Raw genomic sequence first — 19707 nt, 5'->3', positions numbered from 1 at the left:
TGTAAGCATGGAAGGGGCTTGTGAGTGAATCTTTACCTCTACCATAGAGGTGGTAGTTTGAGGGGACTGCTATGTGCCCCTGTCTGAGTCATCCCACTTCTTCTCTCAGATAGTGTTGCCTTCAGACCAAAGGTTCTTCTGAGGCAATCAATGTCTGGGCTCTATTGGATTCAGTCAATGAGGGAGCTGGATGGAGGTACCCTGTGAGGTCCCCCTAAGCTTCAGCAAGGAGGTACAGAGAATAGCCATTTTCAGCAGAGCTTTTAAAAAATGGGTCTATGGAAAAAATGGCTTTCTCAAGACCAGAAAGCCTGAGGTGGAACTTGTGGGTCAAGGGCAGCTAGGAGCTCACCAAAGTAAGGGAGTGGAAAACAGCTCAGCCTTCCAGGCCTGCCAGAGATAGCCACAGGATTAGGAATTTTCTGTTTTTTCAAAGTTCACTGAAGCTGTGAGGAAACACAGACCCAGCATTTGGTTTTCAGTGTAGAAAGGGGAAGGCAGGGAATGAAAAGTTGGGGTGACAGTATGGGTTATACCCTGGGTTCTGTATTAGCAGATGTGGGTGTTAGGGTAGACTGGGGGACCTGAAGGCAAAGGAGACCCAGGACCTTGGGCAGAATGGGAGACACACAAATAGGAGATATTCCAGTCCTTATGGGAAAGGAGGAGGTCCTTGGATTTAGGATTAAATATGTGTCCCAGAGTCAGGTGTCCCTGAATCAGGGTAGAGCTATGGGGCCTACAGGCCAGGGGAACCAGGGACAAATGACAGTATTAGAGGCAGAGACTTAGACCTGGGATGCAAAGGGAATCTAGAAGTAGGGGAAACCCAAGACCTGGCCTCTAATGGTGGCTCCTCAGAAAGAAGATACCCAGGACTTGGGGCAGAATAGATGTCCTAGCAGGCATCCCTGCACTTTGGAAAGAACGTGTGGTCCAGGGGAAGGAGAGACCAGAGGATACAGGACCCGTAGAAAAGGAGACCTGGGATTTGGTATAGAATGGGGGTCTCAGGGGCAAGGGAGGCCCAGGATCATGGGTGGAATGGGGCGGTGGTCAAGTTCCCAGAGGGAAAGGTGGCCCAAATCTCAGGCAGAGGGTGACAAACTCCAGTCATCTCCCTTCCATTTCACCCACCCTCACTTGTCCCCTTTTACAAGACACGAGGTTTTTTTGTTTTTTTTTTTTGCTTTTTTTCATTTCTTTTTAATACAAACTTGGATCTTTGGGTGTGTCCTGCCAACAGAAAACAACAACAACAACAGAAGAGAAAACCCAAAAGAGTGAAAAATAAGAAAGAAAGAAAGAAAAAAAAAGCTCCCGCAAGAGGTTCTTCTCCCACCCCCCCACCATGCGAATTTGCACACCACGGGACCACAGCAGGTTTACAGAATGCAATATACAATCCACGATTTATAATAAAACAGTATATACAATAAATAGGATATTGTTCATTTTTGTCAAATGACCTGTAGATAAATTTCTCAGTGCATACTTGCAGGGGCTCTGGACACCTCGGGGCCCCGCTCGCAACCTCTTGCACACGCTCGCTCTCTCGCTCTCTTTTTTTTTTTTTTGTCTTTTTCTAAAATTGTTTTGTTTTTAAGTTTTTTACATTTTTAAAAAGTATTTACAATTGCTGGTTTTGTGCAGAAAGGGCTCACCTTGGGCTTCTGCGTGGAGATGGGCAGGGAGGGACAGGGGTGGGGGAAGATTGGGCTGTAGGTGGGACAGGGCGGGAGACAGAGGGGCAGGCGCTCCTGCCAGAGGACAATGTGGACACTGGATGGGGTCTTGGTGTTGGTTTTCTGAAAGCTGCAAAGAAGCACAAGAGAAAAGGCAGAGATTAGCTGTACGAAGACCCTGAGTTCTGAGAAAAGGGAGAATTCTGTGAGAAGCTGGCCTCATGTTCTCTCTCAGAAAACTCCAAACTGGCCACAATGTGACTTTGGGGCTGCTTCTGGCCCTCGCTGAGCTCAGTTTCCCCATCTGCAAAATAGGGGCATGTCTGAGCCCCAAAGTCTGGGTTCTAGGCAATGGAATTTGGTAAGAACTTAGACTCTGGATTAAGACACAGTTGAGTTAAAATGCCAGCACCACCAATTTATGAGAAAGCTTCAAAAAGTCCATGGAAAAATGGAATGAAAAGATAATGGCATTGTCCCACAAACTTTTTGAAGCCTCCTCCTACTCGGGCTATGTCCTTGGGTAAGTGATTGGATCTTTGTGAGCCTCAGCCCACTTAACTATAAAATGAGGTTACAGAACTACCCCCATAGGTTTACTGAGAGGACTCAGTGGGTTAAGGGAGAGAAAGACTGGCACATAATAAATGAGACTAATTACCATTTATCACTATTGTCCTGGAGCCTGGGCCAGTCATTGGGCTCTCCAAGCCTCAGTTTCCTCATATAATAAAGAGCTTAGTGACTCCTTCAAGCTAGCCTGCTCTAAGGAATGACATAAGGAGGAAGGCAGTGTGACAGCGCAGAACAGCACAGGTGTGAGCTGCTGCTTTAATTTCTTCTAAATCCAACCTTCTTCCCAGCCCCCACCAGTGCCATTCAGTTCCTCAGAGAGGTGAGCAGATGAGGAAGTCTGTCTGAATGAAGGAATACAGAAATTGCCCAACACAATGCCATCTGTGTTTGGCTGAATCTCGCCTTCCTGAACTCAGAAACTCCCCAGTTCCTACACTTAGCAGACACTTGAGGTCTGACATACTCCTTTCCCAAGTAATTATGTTTGTGGGGTCCTGGGAATCTGACCTCCCTGTCCAGACCCCTGAGCTTGGCTAGACCCTCAAGATTCACAGCTTCACTGAGGTGAGCAAGAAGGTGCCCAGAGAGGGGCAGGGCTGGGTTTGATTATTCCCAAGACACGATTACCCTGGACTTTTTGGAGTTTTGTCCTCCTCTCAGAGCCCCAAGATTCAGGTCTCCCACACTCATAGTGTGGCCACTCCACCAGAATTAAGGGGCATGGTGGGTGGGGCTGCTAAACCCTAAAACTGCCTTCCAAGCATCCTCGGCAGGCCCACCTGGCCTCCCCACACCTGTAGACTCCAGGCAGCAACAGAAAGCCTCTTCTCCCCCGTCCCCTTTTCTTGGCTTCCCTTCCCACTAGAGCCACATTGAAATTCCACTCAGCCTTGGCTGCTGTCTGCTGAGCAATCAGTCTTGGGGACTTTCATTCTGAGGCTGGAGTTTCCAGGACTTTCCCAGTCTAGGGCAACCAGGTGGGGTCCTATGGCGGCAGGGGCAGCCCCAGTCCTGGTGCACTGGGGGGTACACTGGAGGCATGAGAGGGTGGATAAGAGCCACATCTCTGTTAAGTTGTCAGGTGTCCTGCAGGTGAGGAGAAGTTGGAGTATCACTGCAGGGTAAGAGGTGGGCCTGTTAGGGGACAGATGTATTACAAGCTGGGTGATGGTAGAAAAGCAGCTGTTGGGGCAGGGGGTACTCTGTTGGGATGGATGTCAGTTCCCCCACATTAGGGTAACATATGAAACAGCTGCAGAGATAAGAAGGGTATACATTAGGGGGCAGGTCTGTCATCTCTGGGGTGACAAGTTCTCCTGGAGGGGTAGGGGACATTCATCTGTTGTTGAAGAACAGCTGCCAAGCTAAGGAGAGAGCTCTGTTGGGTGACAGGTATAATGCACTGGAGTGACAAGTGATGGGGAGATTTAGGAAGGGTTTCTCCAAATCACTGGGCAAGCCGATTATGCCAAACCTCAGCCCCATGCTTTCTCAAGGGCCTCTGCACAAATCCCTGCCACCACCGCCCCCTCCAACCCTTAGCCACTGCCAGTGACCCTCTCCAAGCCAGGTCTCCATGGTGATCTCAGCCCAGCAAGCGGCTCCAGCCAGAACTGTTCCTGCGGTGCCTGGTGTCCTGGTGGCCAGGAGGCAGGGAGGCTTTCTCACCCTCTGCTAAGCAGCCCCCTCATGGTCTTACCTTCCTCCTCCCACCACTCTCTCAGCTTCCTCAGACTTGGGGCAAAATCTGGGGGATGGGAAAACGAGAAGGGGATCAAAACCCAGGGCTCTTTGGGAGCCAGAGGGGGAATGCTGCAGCTTTGTGGAATCTTGACCTCACTAGTTTCAACTCTACAAAACAGAAGCAACGAGCCTGTGCCAAGGGGCCCAGTGCTGGGCACTAGGGACAAGAGGAGAACAAAACAGACCTGGTGTTCACTCTTAGGGGGGTTCACAGAGCAGAGGGGGAGGCAGATCCCCTAAACCAAGCAATCATGCACGATACAGATGGGGGCTGGGCCAAGGGAAATCCTAGGGGTATAGGGAACACAGAGGAGGCTCCTGACTCGGCCCTGGTAGGAACTCACTGTTGAACACAGTGCTCAGCACACACATGTAGGGATCAAGAGTGTGTGCTGATCTAATGACAGAGTGAAGAATGACCCAAGTCTGATCAGAGTGTCATGGTCCAGCTCAGGTCTTGCACACCTCCAGGATGTCTCTTTAGACCACCCTGTTGCCATAGCTACCGGTGTACTTGTCATTCCCTACCACCCTGCTCCTCTAGGGGAGAGATTTGTGTGTGGCACCTCAAACACCAGCATGAGCCTGCCCATCTCCCCCCCACCACAGGACACCAGTCACTGTTTGTAAGATGTAACCTTTTAGAGTCTCCATGATGACACTGCCAGGGCCACATGTCTCTGAGTCCTCCTACCCCAGCAGCTTTAGCATCTGAAGATGTCAGGGTATTAAAAAGTCTCTGACTGTCAGTGGAGGCTGGCACCAGGGGCACAGAGGGATAGCTGAGCTGGGATTAAAAAAGAAACATGCTCCATGCATTCATTTAAGCAACTGGCACACAAATATTCACACTAACTAACAGCCAGGCCATGAACTAAGGTCTAGGATATGCATTGAAATGGACAGTCTCTGTCCTCTAGAAGGAGAAATCTCAACTTCAAACAAAGCAGTGGAGCAGAAGAGGAGAATGCACTAGAATTTAAGAGAACTGATAAGCTGTTTGACTTAGGGCAATTCTCTTCCCTCTCTGGGTTTGTTTCTATGTGTGTAAAATAAAGGGGCTGAACAAGTGATAGGAAAGACCTTCAGGCCCTGAGATAGTACCCCAAAGACAAGGGGCTAGAGGCAAATCACAGCTGACCCAGCCCTCCATCACTTTCAGGCAAAGCCAGACTTGTGGGTCCCTTAAATGTGGAGAAGAAAGTGCCTTCCTGGGGCTCAGTACACCTGACTGTGGAGAGACTCCCATGCAGGATGGATCGGATTCACTAAGGGATAAGTTTCCAGCTGGGGGTGGGGTGTAGGGCTTTCCCTCTACTCCTGGGAATTTTTCAAAATCTGTGCCTACCAGGAACCAGAGGCACACCTTAAACGCTGGCCTGGTCAGTCCGTCCCTCCTGCCATGCTGATGGGCAGAGATGCCCTAAAATACTTGGTAGTGGGACCAAGTGGGGATCACAGCCATAGTCACTCACTAACCTTTGTTACCTACCACACATCTCTTTCTGTCCTGAGAGGAGGCTACACATCCCATCTTCCCCCAGCTGGGAGATGCTGTGTAAAGACAGGCATTGCTGATGGGTGTATTGGACATACAAGTGGAGGCTGGGATCAAGGCAAAAATGATGGAATTGAGAGATCCCCAAGGACCCTTCCCGGATCTTACATTCTGTGATTTACTGAGTGGGTGGTCATGTGTCTTTGGCTGAGTCCCCTTCTCTCTCTGTAAATTGGGAAGGGTTGTACTTGGAGAACTCCAAAAGCTTCATTAGCTCAGAGAATGAGATGAGATTCTTTTTTTTTTTTTTACTTACACACTGCTTCCCTATACCAATTTTTAGAGTGAACCATGATGATAGTTTGCAGTTGACTACTATGGTGCTCAAGGCGCTCTGGTAGTATAATGGTTACAAGTCTGGCTGCTAACCCCAAGGTCAGCAGTTTGAAACTACATGGGAGAAAGATGAGGCTTCTGCTCCTGTAAAGATTTATAGCCTCAGAAACCCAATGCAGGGGCGCTAAGTTGGAACTGACTCCATGGCACACACCACCGCCACCACCACCACCACCACCACAGTGCACAGTGGCTCTATAGGATAAGCACCAGTTGCTCTGTGGGAAAAAGAGGAGGCTTTCTGCTGCCACCAAGATTTAAAGTCTTAGAAACCCTATACGGGTTTCTACGAGTCAGACTGATTTGATGGCACTTAACAACTAACCAAAAGGTTGGTGGTTTGAATCCACCGAGCAGCCCCACAGAAGACCTAGAGTTCTTACTGTAAGATTCAAGACATTGAGGACCCTCTGGAGTGCAGTTCTACTCTGAAATACATGGTGTCGCCATGAGTTGGAACCAACTCAGTGGCAATGGGCTTGGTTTAGCTTTGGTTTATCCTGTTAATAGTGGGCTGAGAGAATCGATCCCTCTGTCACTCACCAGTGCTCTACGTTTTCTGCCAGAATTCTCCTTAGTCTACACTCTTCAAGTTAAAGCAACAAACAAAAACAAAACCAGAACATCTTGAGTCCTAAAATGTACAAGGGATGGCATGGTGAGATTCCAGTGGTGGGAAAGGGGGAACTGTGAGAGTGTGTACAGACAAGGAAACAGTCTAAATGAGTTGATGGCGCGGTGAGGACATTCCTGGGAAAGGCCGTCATCGGCAGGAGATTGATTTGACCAGGGAAGGTTCCTGGAATGCTTCTTGGAGGAGGTGGTGTTTCAGTGAAAGATAAGGACTGACAGGTGGGAGATGGATGGAGGGTAGGAAAGGACAACAACCTAGGCCAGGAAAGAACTAGAGCTGAGGCACAGTGCACATTCAGCAAAGAGTCCCCCAGAAAGCTTCCTCCTAATTCAACCATCTCTGTGGCTAATAGGGGAAGGTGTGAGGAGTGTGTGTGTGTGAAGGTCAGGGTGGAAAGAGGCTGGGTGCCATGATGGCAGTCTTGACTATCTTGAATGCCATGCAAAGAAGCAGGCCACTGAAAGGTATAAAACAATTGAGCCACAGGATGAGATGTATTTCCATCAATTCACTCAACAAATATTTTGGAGGTTCCAAACACTGTGTACCCAAGGCCACTTAAGGAAAAACATTTTGGTGGTCACATTGGAGAAAATGAACGCAAGGGAGCAGGTGCCACACTGACCCACGGGGCTGAACTAGAGTTGGCAGTGGTGGTGGTTATGTGCCCTAGCGTCAGCTCTGACTCATAGCAACTTAGTATATAGGGTTTCTGAGGCTGTAAATCTTTACGCGAGCAGAAAGCCTCATCTTTCTCCCACAGACTGCTGACCTTGGGGTTAGCAGCCAGACTTGTAATCACGACGCTACCAGAGCTCCTAGAAACCAGGGTTAGAGCCCCTGAATCTTCTTATTTGTCCAGTTACTGCCCTGTGAAGCTCTTGGTACCTGCTTTGCTCACATGGTTCAAGGGGATGTTCTCTGATATTCTCGTGGGAGTATTTCAGCCTTCCACCTGGAGTGATACCCACAGCAAGGTTTTTAATGAACAAGCTCCATGAGAGCAGAGTACTACCTGTGTTGTTCAGCGGTATCTCCAGCACTGGATCTAATACTTGGTCAACCAGTTGGCTGGTTCATCAACACTGAACATGAAATTAACCTGCTTTCTTGTCTGCTACCACAGAGGGCACTATGAGAACAAAGGTTATGACAAAGATGGTAAATCTGCTGGGAAAAATCGTAATGTGTTACAAAGTAGATGTTTTTCAGATGCTGTGCACCAAGAGAGAGGATTGGTGTGGCTGACTATGTGGAAGGGATTTCTAGCTGACCTAAGACATATAAGTTTGGGTGCTATTGTCCATTAGGTGGGGCCTATAATTCACTTTGTCCCTGGGTCCCCCAGGGAGGACTCAGCCTAGTTGCTAAGGCTAAGGACTAAGTGGTATTTGAAAGCTGCCCTCCAAAGGCCCCAACCCCACACTACAAGATCATTCCAGGGCAAGGAGCAGGGAGGGCATGTGAAGAAGGCCCAACTCCAAGATTCTAATCTAGGAGAAAGGTGTGTGGCTCAGGCCCCACAATTCAATCTGTGGGGAGGTCTTTATCCACCTATCTACCCAGTTATCAATCATTAAGTGCTTACAATGTGCCAGGGGAAGTTCCTGATAGTGCAGATGGTTAACTGCTAACCAAAAGTTGGAGGTTCAAGTCTAATCAGAAGCACCTCAGAAAAAAGTTCTGGTGCTTCTGAAAAATCATCAAAACCCTTTGGAGCACAGTTCAACTCTGACATACATCATGAGTCGGAATCGATTCAATGGCAACTGGTTGGTATATTTTAAGAACTAGGCTAAGTGCTTCATGTATAATCTCATTTAATTCTCGCAAGAGATTTGGAGAGAAGAAATGACTTACCAGATGGAACTAGCTATGCACAAAGACCTGTCTGGGTGAAATAGCCAACTATTTCAGGCCTGCTCCCTTCAGTTCTTCTGAATCCACAGAGATGTGGGGAGATGGGAGAGGAGGAATCGGAGAGGGCATGTTCATAAGAGATTACACTTCCAGGAAATGAGGGCTCAGCACAAGAAGGCCTGGCCTGAAAATGGCTGAGGGAGAGGCAAGAGATAGGATCTGAGGGAGAATGACCTCGCAGAGATCTTGGAAGAGGCAGGGCAGGAATGGCTGACCCCTTGCCTGCTTAGAGCCAGAGGCAAGATCAAGTGACTTCTTGAGGTTTCAAGACACAGAGACAAAGCCCAGAGCAGCTGGGGCCTGGCCCAGATCCGGGCATGCCCACTGACCCTGGCTGGATGGTGGCCTTGGAAACTGTTTCTTGTCCCATTCAGGTCCCAGCTGGCATAACCTTGGAGGACCTGTGACATTTCTCCTGGCCTCAGGTTCAGGCCAGAGACTGAGTGAGAAGGGGAGGGCCCCTTAAGATTCCTGAACACCTTGGTGGACCCTTCCCACCCTTTCACCACTGACCCCAGGGTCTGGTCAGCCCATGGGCAGCCCAATGCGGAGCCAGTCTGTCTGGCTCTGTTTTCCATCCAGGGAGCTGGAGAGGATGCTTGTAGCAGCCCAAGGTTGCCCTCCTTCTCATCCCCCCTCTCCTACTGTGCCATCAGCCTCTCAGGACCAGTTGGGTCCCAATTCCCTATTCTTGCCCTTCTGAGTTTTCACCTTCTAATTCACACTGGAATGTAACCTGCCTTTGCCCACAGTTCCCTCTGCCTGAAATACTCTCCCCAATGAGTGTCTGTGTGTCCAAGATTTGCCTATTCTATAAGGTTGAGCTCAAATGCAGCTTCTTCCACAATTTCAAAATCCATTTAAAATACCAGACCCAGAAAGAATTTAAGGATCATTCAGTCCAACCCCTCCCTTTGCAGATAAGGAGTCAGTGGCTTTGTGGCAGAGAAAGGCAGCAGTATGAGAGCACACCTGGCTTCTTCGGGGAACAGTACTGGGTTCCAATCTTGGCTCACTATGGGCCAGCTCTGCAGAGACAACCAGCTTCCTCAACTCTATCACTCCCTAGGCTGGGTGAGGCCCCATAACAAGTGTGTGTTCCTTTCTCACCAACGTGGCAGAGACAAGACTTCTGAGTCAACAGTCACCTTCCTGGGCACAGTCTTTGTTTCTTCCTGCTTCTGGGCACCTACCACTTTCCACTGGGTATTTTCAAGTTCCTAGCTTCTTAGCGTGGACACTGAACATCCTGAGTTCAGGGGCTATGTCTGCTTTGTTACTCTAGGGTACGATATTAGGAGGGGCATGGAGGGGCTCATGAGGTGAGATCGAACTGAATTACTGCTTATCCAGTGCCAAGCATCCAAAGTGCTCACATCATTGCACTCTGCTTAAGCCCTGACAGTGTGATGCCCTAAATTAACGCCTTCCTCTTTGCCATTCTCCTTCTCTGTATCCCCAATTCTTTCTCACTCCTACATGATTTTAGTCAGTTCTTGGCACAACCCCAGCTTGAATGCCATATTAGAAAAAGAAGGGGGGCACTTATACCACCAGTTTGGTCTGAGCCACCATCATTGCTTGCCTGGCCCTTCAGTAAGGTCTCCTTACTTCAATGCTTGCTCTGCTCCAAGGTGACCTATAGCATTCCAAGGGAAAATTCTTCAATGGCTCCCCACTGGTCTTGTAATAAAATCTAAAGCTCCTTCCAATGCCCTGCATGATCTGGCCCTGCCTATTTCGCCTCACCACTCAGCATTTACTGACTTCCCATCAGTTCCTTAAAGTTTACTTTCCTGCCTCAGGGCTTTAGAGACTCTGCTATTCCTTCTGCGGACAATGCTCATCCCATTCCCTGTTGAGCTGACTCCTTCTGGTCTGTGCTTCAAGGTCTGGTCAGCCTGTTGTAGGCTCTGATGGCCTCCTGTCTTTTTCTTTCTTGCACAGTTCTTCCCATCATTGTTATCACCTAATGCTTTGTGTGGCGCTGTGGGTTAATGCGCTAGACTGCAAAGTCGGTTTGAACTGCAAGGTTCGTGGTTCAAGCTCACCAGTTGCTCCTTGGAAACCCTCTATAGGGTCACTATGGGTTGGAACCGACTCGACGGTACTTAACAACAATGCTTTGTGTCAGTCAGACTACCGTCTCTCTCTCTTGACTAGAAGCTCCCTGAGGGTTAAGACCTTTTCTGCGGTGCTCACTGCAGTGTCCCCGATGCCTGGTATGTAGTAACTGCTGGACAGATGTCTTTGGAGCAACCAAATGCATTGGTTTGAGGATAGTACTGTCAACTCACAGCCTGAGAGGGGAGCAGAGCCAGAATATGGGGCTGGACAGCTTCCCAATTCCTCCTGCATTCAGGCCTAGCTGGGTGGTTCCATTAAGTATTTCACTGAGCTGTGACCTGCCGCAATACCCAGCCCCCATCCCCATCCATTTTCCCATCCAGAGTCTGGGAGAAAACAGTTTTTAGATAGCTTCACATTTCTGGATTATCCATGAGACATCTCCCCTCCAGTGAGAAGGATCAAGAGTTTGACATTTAAACCCTAAGCAGCTTCTCCCTGGCCTGCTTCAGATCTGTGGCTGTGCGGCTTACAATGAGGCACACGGGGAATGGAAGGCCATTTTAATCCTGGCCTAGCTTCATTAGGAGGAAAAATATGCTGCCAAAAAAAAAAAAAAAAAAAAAGTTTGATCCATTGTCTGTGCCATGCAGAGCTGCAAGGACCTGAGAGATGAACTAAGTAAATATCCTTGAACAGATGAGGAAACTGAGGTCCTGGAGGGGCAAAGGCTTGGTTAAGGGCATGTAGCATGTTGGTGGCCAATTGGGAAATGGTCTCCCAGGCCTCCTGACTCTCATGTACAGCCCCTTACCTCTTTCAAGCACCAGGGGAACTGGAGCTTGGCAGACAGGGGATAACAAATTCCCACTACTGATGACTCCAGGACCCTGAGCCACCCTGGCATCCAATAGCCTCCCCAGAGCAGAGATGAGGCTTTTCAACAGTGACTGCCTTGGGCTTCTTCAGAAAGACTTTCAGAGGCTTCGGTGGCATCAGAGGTAGAAGGTGAGGGGCCAATTTTGTGACAAATCTGCCATCTAAAAGTGGGATCCAAAGGGGCCGTTGTGGCTGTTGTTCTTCCAGGAAAACGATTTCTCAACATTCTGTCCCTCTTTTACCATCTTGGGGGCATTTCCCCTGTCTTATTTTACTTTCGGTAGACACCAGAGCTTGATGATATTAGGACTGTGACCTCAAGTAATGTAAGGTCACAGTTCCTAATGAAAACAGTATCTAAAACTGGACACTGGGCTTTGGGAGTGACTGGATTTTTGTAGGGTTGAAACATCCTGCACCTGGGGAGAGAACCTCTGGCTACAGTTGGCTAGGGACTACAAGATCTTAGGACCCCTTCTCCATTTCAGGCCCCTGACTACCTTGAGCCCACCTCTGGCCAAAGATGTTGAATATCCTGGAAGACCATAAAAGGGTCCTTTGAACCCTTTTGTAAAAACCCTTGAAGATGTGACCAAACCAAATTGGCCAGACCTTCAGCCTGGTACTCACCACATTCAAGAATGTGTCTTAGAAGCTCTTGGGGAAATGACCCTGCAGGGTCAGTACACCACTAGACCAAACTCTGAGAGGGCCACCACCTAGGCCCTAGGTGGGTGATCACCTAGTTCTACTTGCTCCTTCCTTCTCTGGTCTCACACAGGGGGGTGCAAATGTCCTCCCTTGTAAGAGTTCAGTGGTGAGTGATTGTTTTCCTGGGGCTCAGGTGGTCCCTTCCTTCCCAGCATGGACAAGGGAACTAAATGTTTGTGAACCAAACTAGGTGACCCCATCCAGTCTGCAGTCCTCTGGCCATTTCAATAACATGATCATTTGACACAGCCAAACCCCTGTGGGGTTTTCTATCCAGGTACCCCATCTGTTTCCTTAGACTGTTCCAGACTCCTACTGCATTGTTGTTGGGTCCCAATCTTATCTCCCCCACCCCCATCTTACCTTTAAATCCTGCAATTCCGCATTTCGACCTCTTCCCTTCACCCAAGCTCTAATGCCCTCAGCCCTCAGTGCCACCTCCCAAGCCACTGCACCTACATCCCCAGACTCACCCAGGAACAAAACCTCATGGTCCAGTGGGCACTTCAGTTGGCACTACAGGGAAGTGACGGTGAATGTGTCCTCGGGGTGAGGTTCCGCCATAGGCCCCAGGAAGCTGCTCTTGGGGCCCCCGCCCAGGCCGGGATGTGCCTGGGGCATAAAGCCTGGATACCTGTAGGCAGTGTCCTGCAGGGGCAGCAGCGAGTCCCTTGGCACAGGGGACAGGGTCAAGTCACTAAGGAGTGGGCAGCCATAGCCAGCAGCGGCTGCAGCGGGGCCACGGTGTGGGCCAGGTGGTCGGACCATCTCCAGTGGCTCCTTGTCGGCCTTGGGCGTGGCCGGTGGGCTGGCCAGGTGTGGGGCGCTGAGGCACGCAGCCTCCGTCCTGCCCAGGAAGTCAGCCAGCAGCCCTGTGCCCGCCTTGCCCTCATAGGGTGGGCTGCGGGCAGCCGAGCCCGGCGGGTACCAGTAGGCTGTGCCCTTGCAGCTGGGGGAGTCGTAGTGGGGCTGGCCCAGTGGTAGGTCCCGGCAGCTCAGGTGGGCCTGGGCTGCAGTTGCATGGCCCAGACTGGCCCCTTGGAGCCCATGCTTGAGGGGCTCACAGGCAGCCAGCTTCGTGGGGGGCGGCCGCAGCTCCTCCTTGAAGCCTAGTGTAGGGGAGCAGGTGGGTGAGTATGCCTTCTGCAGGCCAGCATCAAACACCGTGGGCGGGTGGGCCAGTGGTGGGAAGTGTTTGCCATCCAGCTCTGGGGCACCAAGGCTGGGTGAGTCGCAGTGGAAGCCTTGGCCAAAGGTGCCGTCAGAAGGTGTGGATGGGTTCATGGAATAAGGTCCCATGAAGTCACAGGGGTCTCGTTCACCCACACTGAAGGCCCTTGACTGTGAGGGCAATGGTGACATGCTACTGTCCCCACTGTAGTAGTCCAGGCCGAGATCTGGGCTGTCCTGGAACAGTGGGTTGACAGGCTGTGGCTTGGGGATGAACTTGGCTTTGGCAGCCGCCCCACCCCGCTCCTTCTTGGCTGAGCAGGCCCCACCACCTCGCCCACCCCTTGGCTGCCGGGGTCCAGTGCTCCGTTTGGACGGGTAGCCTGAGGCAGCGGCTGAGGCGGATGATGGGAAGCCCAGGTGTGAGGCCTCAAACAGGTCTACTTTCTTCCGCCGTCCTCGGCCTGGTTTGGAGCTGCTCTGGAAGAGGACACTCTGGTTCCAGTTGTAGCCGGGGGCAGATGATGCCTCGTTCCAGTCCATCATCAGTTTCTCCAGGCTGGACAGGCTCGACTGGCCCTCACTGCTCGAGGCCTCACTGTTGGCACGCCGGAAGCCACCGCTGCCGACTGGTTGATTGAACTGGGTGCTGTCAGAGGACGACTCCGAGAAGGTCTCTGATACAGTGGTCTGCTGCTTCACCTTCTGCGGTGTATAGTTGGAGATGTCCAGGATCACGTTGGGCTCACTGACATGGCAGTCGAAACCGGGATTGTAGAGTTGACTGAAGGCCTCTGAGGCCCAGTCCAGGCCTCCATAGCCCTGCCGGAAAGGCCACTGAGAAGCCCCCGAAAACTGACGACAGTTCTCAGGCGAGGGCTGGAAGGAGGAAGAGGAAGAGGAGGCGGCAGAGGCTGTGGTGCCCTTAGGCACCATGTAGCCACCAGGCGAGACGGTGCTGGCCCGGCTGTCACAGCGCAGAGGAGTGGGGGCAGAACCAGAGAAGGGGGCCCCCTCAGAGCTGTTAAAGAAGGAGGCTTTGCTGGGTGGCAGACAGGGGCCACCAGTGGGTGGTGGGGCATAGCTGGCGCTGTGGGCGCTGCTGGGGGAGGCAGGAAGGCTGTTGCCACTGCCATAGGCAAAGCTGCAGTCCTTGCTATTAGCACAGTCCTGGCCTGTAAAGGGCTTAGCTGAGGCAAACACACTCTGACCAGCCCCATAGCCACCATACTGGGGGGGATAGGTGTTGGTGGGCGGGTGGGTAGTAGGTGAACGGGCCACAGCTGATGGTGGGGGAACTAGCTTTGGGAAGGTCTCGGCTGCCCGGCAGTCTGAAGCAGTTGGGGTTATCCCATAGCTTGCTGCCCGTCCTGGTGGGAAGGTCTGGCGAGTGGGCAGGACCGGCTGAAAGGAGGGATCGGCCCCAGCCCCACTGCTACCCACTGCCACTGGGCTGGCCTTGGCTCCCCGACTGGGGAAGGTGGCCAGGCCACGCTGGGCAGGCAGGGTACTGGTGGGGGGCCCTGCATAGGTGCCCGATGACTTTCTGGACTCGGGACGTGATGCTGAGAGGGCAAAGTCCAAGAGGTCAGAAGAGTCATCCGAATCAAGCAGCGAGCGGAAGTAGCCGGTGAAGAGGTTTTGGCGCTCCTGGCTGAGTTCTGTCTGGCCGGAGGGTGCACCTGTGCTGTAGTAGCTCCCCCGGCCTGATACCCCGCTCTCCAACCCAGCAGAGGCAAAGGCCCGGGTCTCAGTCCCTTGGAATCCACAGTTTCGGCCAGCCTGTCCGCCTGGGTGCCCATGGTGAGGGGCCCAGCCACCACCCTTGTCCCCAGCCCACTCAGCGCCCACCTCCCCAAAGCCAGGGCCACTGGGCACCTGTTCTGGGAACAGAGTCCCATTCTTTCGGGACCGCCTCTTGCGCTTGGGCTTTCCAGTAGTGGCATCCACCTCCCCCCGGCCCCGTTTTCGGGGATGTCCCAACTCAGTGAGGCCAGGGCCCCCAACCCCGGCAGGAGCCACTGCCACCACCTTCTTTTTCTTGCCGATGCCCTCAAAGAAGTCGCTGAAGGAGCATCGGGCTCCCTTGGCTGCATGGCCCCCACCCCGGCCGCCAAAACCACCTGCCTTTCCACCCCGCCGCCGGAAGCCTTGCACACGATGCAGGAAGTGGGAGATGCTCTGGGTGTCTGGTGCCTGGTGCACTGACTCAGGCTCACTGGGTGTCCAACAGCGGGGCGGTGAGCAGCGACCAGCGCACTGGCTCTGGCGATTCAGGAAGGCCAGCTTGGCCAGGACATCGGAGTACTCAGCCTTACTGTCGTTGGCGTCAGCTGCGTAGGATGGCTGAGGAGAAGCTAGTTTCTGCTTCCGCCGTCGCCGTTTCTTCACCTCTGGCATGGCCATGGTGGCCGTTGTCACAGTGGCTGCCTCGGCTGTCACCACTGCTGGCTCCTTGGGTTTGCTGGGACCCAGCAGCAGGTTCTTGGGAGGGCGGCCACGCTTCCGCTTCAGGATAATGGGCATCTCGCCAGGTGGGAAGACCACCACCACATTCCGCCCGTTGTTCTTCATCTTCAGCAGTGGGGTGGGCTCTGCGGACACGCGCAGGCCCAACTCCTTGCCCTCCACACTCAGGCTGCTGCTTAAGGAGGACACTTTGTATGTGGTCTTGTTCCGCCGGCCCAGTGATACGGGGATCTTAGCCATCTTCACCACCATTCGACGTACGCCCCGGCACTTGTTTTTTCGGGGAGTGACTACTGGGGGCTGGGAAGATTCCAGCGCCAGCTCTGGGATGGGGCCTGGGCCTGGCAGGGTAGGAGGTGGTGGAGGGGGTGGTGGCTCAGCCAGGGTGGCCACCAGCCCTGTGGGCATAGGCAGGGGCAGCAGGCGGCCCTCAGGTCCAGCGTCTGCCTTGCGGCCCCTTCCGGCCTTCCGCCGGCGACATAGGATCTTTGGCCTATCAGTGCGCCGCAAGGCGTACTTGGGATGACCCTCAGGTCCAGGGGGGCCATGGGGTGAACACAAGTCCAGGTGCAAGGGTTCGGCCAGTGGGCAGGGTCCCAAGGGCTGCTGAGGGTCCAGACGGCAGCTGGGGACATCAAGTAACTTGGGTAAGGAGTCAAGTGCCTGGGGGTCAAGCAGCTGTGACTCCAGGGAGTCAGGCAGGCTATCCAGAGCCTGCAGACCCAGGCCCGGCAGCCCCAGAGGATCAGCAAGAGGTTGCAGGGGTGGAAGCTCCAAAGCTTCCCCAAGCGGCTCTAGAGCCTGTGGGTCCAGGAAGCGGGGCTGGGGGTCCAAGAGCTGAGGCTCTGGCTCAGGCGATGGTGGCTCAAGAGCCTGGGCCTCTAGAAGCTGGGCCTCGGGGCAAGTAAGGGAGGCCAGCTCGTTAAGAATGTCCGCATCAGCCAGTTCCGAGTAATCCGGGCCATCTGGTTCAGGCTCTGGGGGCAGACCGGTGGCCACAGCTGTGGCTCCAGGGCTATGGCCTTGACCAGGCTGGGGACTGTCCCTAGGCTCAGGCTCAGGCTCATAGAGGGGGTGGCTGGGCCGTTCAGACTTGGGGTGGGGAGTGGCCCGTTCCTCAGGGCTACGGATGCTGTTAGCCAGACTGGGTGAGGAGAAGAAGCTATACTGTAAGTCGCCAGGTGGCGGGGCAGGTGGGCGGCTGAGCCGGAGACCACCACAGTCCAGGTGCACACCGCTGTGCTGCAGGTCCTGGGAGAGCCGGGTCAGGTCCTTCATGATGTCAATCAGCTGGACCACTGGACGAAGGTTCACCCGCCCGTTGTCCCAACGGCGTCGGGAGCGGGAACTGCTGCTGTCTCCGGTGGGTGGGGGGCAGCGGGCCTGTGAGACAGGACGGGCCGCACGCGGGGGCAGCGGGTCGTCCCCTTTGGGAAGGACTGGTGGGCGCCGGGTGCTGGGGTCCCGGCGCGGGGGTGGGCGTGGGTTCTCGGAGAAGGTATGGGCGAAGGCCTTGTCAGGTGGGCTGGCAGGGGGCCGGGTGGGAAGCAAGGGCCGGGGGGTGGGAGGGCCGCTGGGGTAGTACTTGGGCTCCCGGAGGTAGTCAGGAGAGCTGCACACGGCACTGGAAGTAACCACCAGGCCCTGGGGCTTCACACGCATCCTGACCTTGTCCTCCGCGGGCCGCCAGGCGGGGCCGGGGCTGACATGAGGGTGCGAGAAGCCGGGACCAGGACCTGCTGGGAAGGATGAGCAGGAGGTCCCTCACTCAACACCCAAGTTCATGAGCTTCCCGAGTCCTCAACGAGCCCGTTTCACCCCCTTAACATACTCCAGTCACCTCCTCAAGCTCAACCCTCTTGTTGATCCTTTGCTTTTTCCAAACCACCATCAGCTCAGTAAGCCCCTTCTCAGAAGTCCCAGTTTCACCCCCTTCTAGACATCGAGCTCTGAGCCAGCCTCTAAGTAGGGCTTAGATCTGGGTGACCATTCCAGATCAAACTTGGGAGAGGACTCTGCCTGGGCCAGAGAGCCAGGCAATCCTACTAAGGGGCATGGCCATCTCCAGGGCTCTAGAAGAACCCTAGCTACTCACCCTCGGCTCTGCCGCCTGGGCTGTCACACTGGAGATCTCTGTGGGACAAGACAGGTAGTAAGAGGTTTGAGTACCTTGAATGGTCTAGTGGCTACAGCTCCACCCCATCCACCTGCCCAGTGACCTGGTTTCCTACAGGCAAACCCTTCCCTTTAGTGTGCACACCAGCTGACCTGGGAAAGAGGGGGCCCCCCGGGTCTGGGGGCTCTGCCAGTTGCTGGCGGTCAGCTGGAGGAGCTGGGGAGCAGCTTCGGCCTGAGCCCAGGCCTCAGGGTGTAGACAACTCCTGGAAAGAACCATCACAGCTCAGGTTTAGTGAGCACCTACTGCATACGGGGTGCTGGGTTGGAAGTGGTCTAGGCATAGTTTCATTTAATTCTCCATATCAATCCTATAAGGTAGAGGCTATGGACAACCTGTTTTGCAGATGAGGAAATGGAGGCTCAGAGAGAAATAACATCATTTAGTTTCACACTCAAGGAGCTCTGGTAGCGTAGTGGTTATGAATTGGGCTGTGAACCGCAAGGTCAGCAGTTCGAAACTACCAGCGGTTCCGCGGGAGAAAGATGAGGCAATCTGCTCCCGTAAAGATTTACAGCCTCGGAAACCCTGTGTAGGGTCACTATAAGTCGGAACCGACCCCATGGCACTTAACAACAACAACAACAACAGTTTCACACTCACTCTTTATGGAGGGCCTATTTTGCTGAAGGCCCAGGTAGACAGACTGATCAAATGATCATAAATTATTTCATTATTAGATGGGTTCCGAGCTATAGAGAAACAGTGAAAAGTACCTGAGGTCAGAGGTCTAATTATCACACTGGGGAACCAGCAAAAAGACAAGTTACTTTGGGGGCACTGTGCTAAGGAAGCACTGTGCTCAGTATGTTATAGAGACCATGGCATCCTATCGGACCCGTTTTTACGGATAAGGAAAACATCCACTAGAAAGTGGTAAGTGCCATGAGGGCAAGGATTTCTCTCTCGTTTATTGCCGTATCCTAGAACAGCATGGCCCGTAGGGGTGCTTGAAAAATAGTTGATGGATGAACAGATGAAGGAGGAAGGAAAGAAAGAAGGTTGGAGCAATCAATCAGACCTGCCTTGTCCCATGAAGATTTCTCTCTAGAACTAAAGTGTGATCCAGAAGGATAGTGAAGGAAGAAGTGAAATAATATAGAAACACTTCCTAACCCCTCATTCACTTTCATCAGAAAGGCTCCTTAAGCCCCCGCCTCACTCCCTTGGTCTGGCCCCTCTCAGAGCCCTATTTCACCTTCATAGTTATCACCACTGTAATCAATTACTTGTGTGATTGACTGTTCAGTATGACTCCCTCTGGGTATGGGACCAGGGAGCATGTCAGCCTTGTTTATCACTGTATCCCCTGGCCCCTTGGCTACGGATTCTCCATAAATATTTACCAACTGATTCCCTAAGCTGATCAGGGCAGAGCTGGGGTTTAGAGTCAGACATGTCTGATTCCCAAGAGAGCCTGGGCACTCAGGGAGCTGGGAGCTGAATGAGCCCTGAAGACCATAAGGGTATTAAAGACTGACCCCAACCACTACCTAGTACTTGGGCCTGACTAGATTCCCATGACCTACCCCTCAGACACATATAAATTCTGCCATCCTACCTAGAATCACCTTACAGGGAGACTTTGGAACTGTCTTGGGGATGGGATGATATAGGAGGGGACACTCCGCCATTCTTCTTCAAAGGACAGCAGTTTGCAAACTACAAAGCACTTCCAAACATATGACCCACTGAATCTTCACAACAATCCAGGAGGCATGGCTTATTATCCCCACTTTACAGAGGAAACTGGTTCATGGCAGCTGTGTAACTTGACTAAAGT

At 52.7% G+C, this 19707-nt stretch overlaps 1 protein-coding gene across 1 annotated transcript; it reads right to left on the bottom strand.

The window, feature by feature from the left end:
- Nucleotides 1-1580: 1580 nt before the first annotated feature.
- Nucleotides 1581-17410, bottom strand: AHDC1 (AT hook, DNA binding motif, containing 1). The gene is made up of 2 exons (XM_006862234.1): nucleotides 12583-17410; nucleotides 1581-1815 (listed from the first exon to the last, which is right to left on the bottom strand). The coding sequence occupies exon 1, from the start codon at nucleotides 17408-17410 to the stop codon at nucleotides 12626-12628; it is 4785 nt and encodes a 1594-aa protein (XP_006862296.1). The 3' UTR covers nucleotides 1581-1815; nucleotides 12583-12625.
- Between the last annotated feature and the right edge of the window lie 2297 nt (nucleotides 17411-19707).

This window comes from Chrysochloris asiatica, unplaced genomic scaffold (genome assembly GCF_000296735.1).
Source record: "Chrysochloris asiatica unplaced genomic scaffold, ChrAsi1.0 scaffold00047, whole genome shotgun sequence".
Taxonomy (NCBI): domain Eukaryota; kingdom Metazoa; phylum Chordata; class Mammalia; order Afrosoricida; family Chrysochloridae; genus Chrysochloris; species Chrysochloris asiatica.
This window is presented reverse-complemented; position numbering and strand designations above follow the sequence as displayed.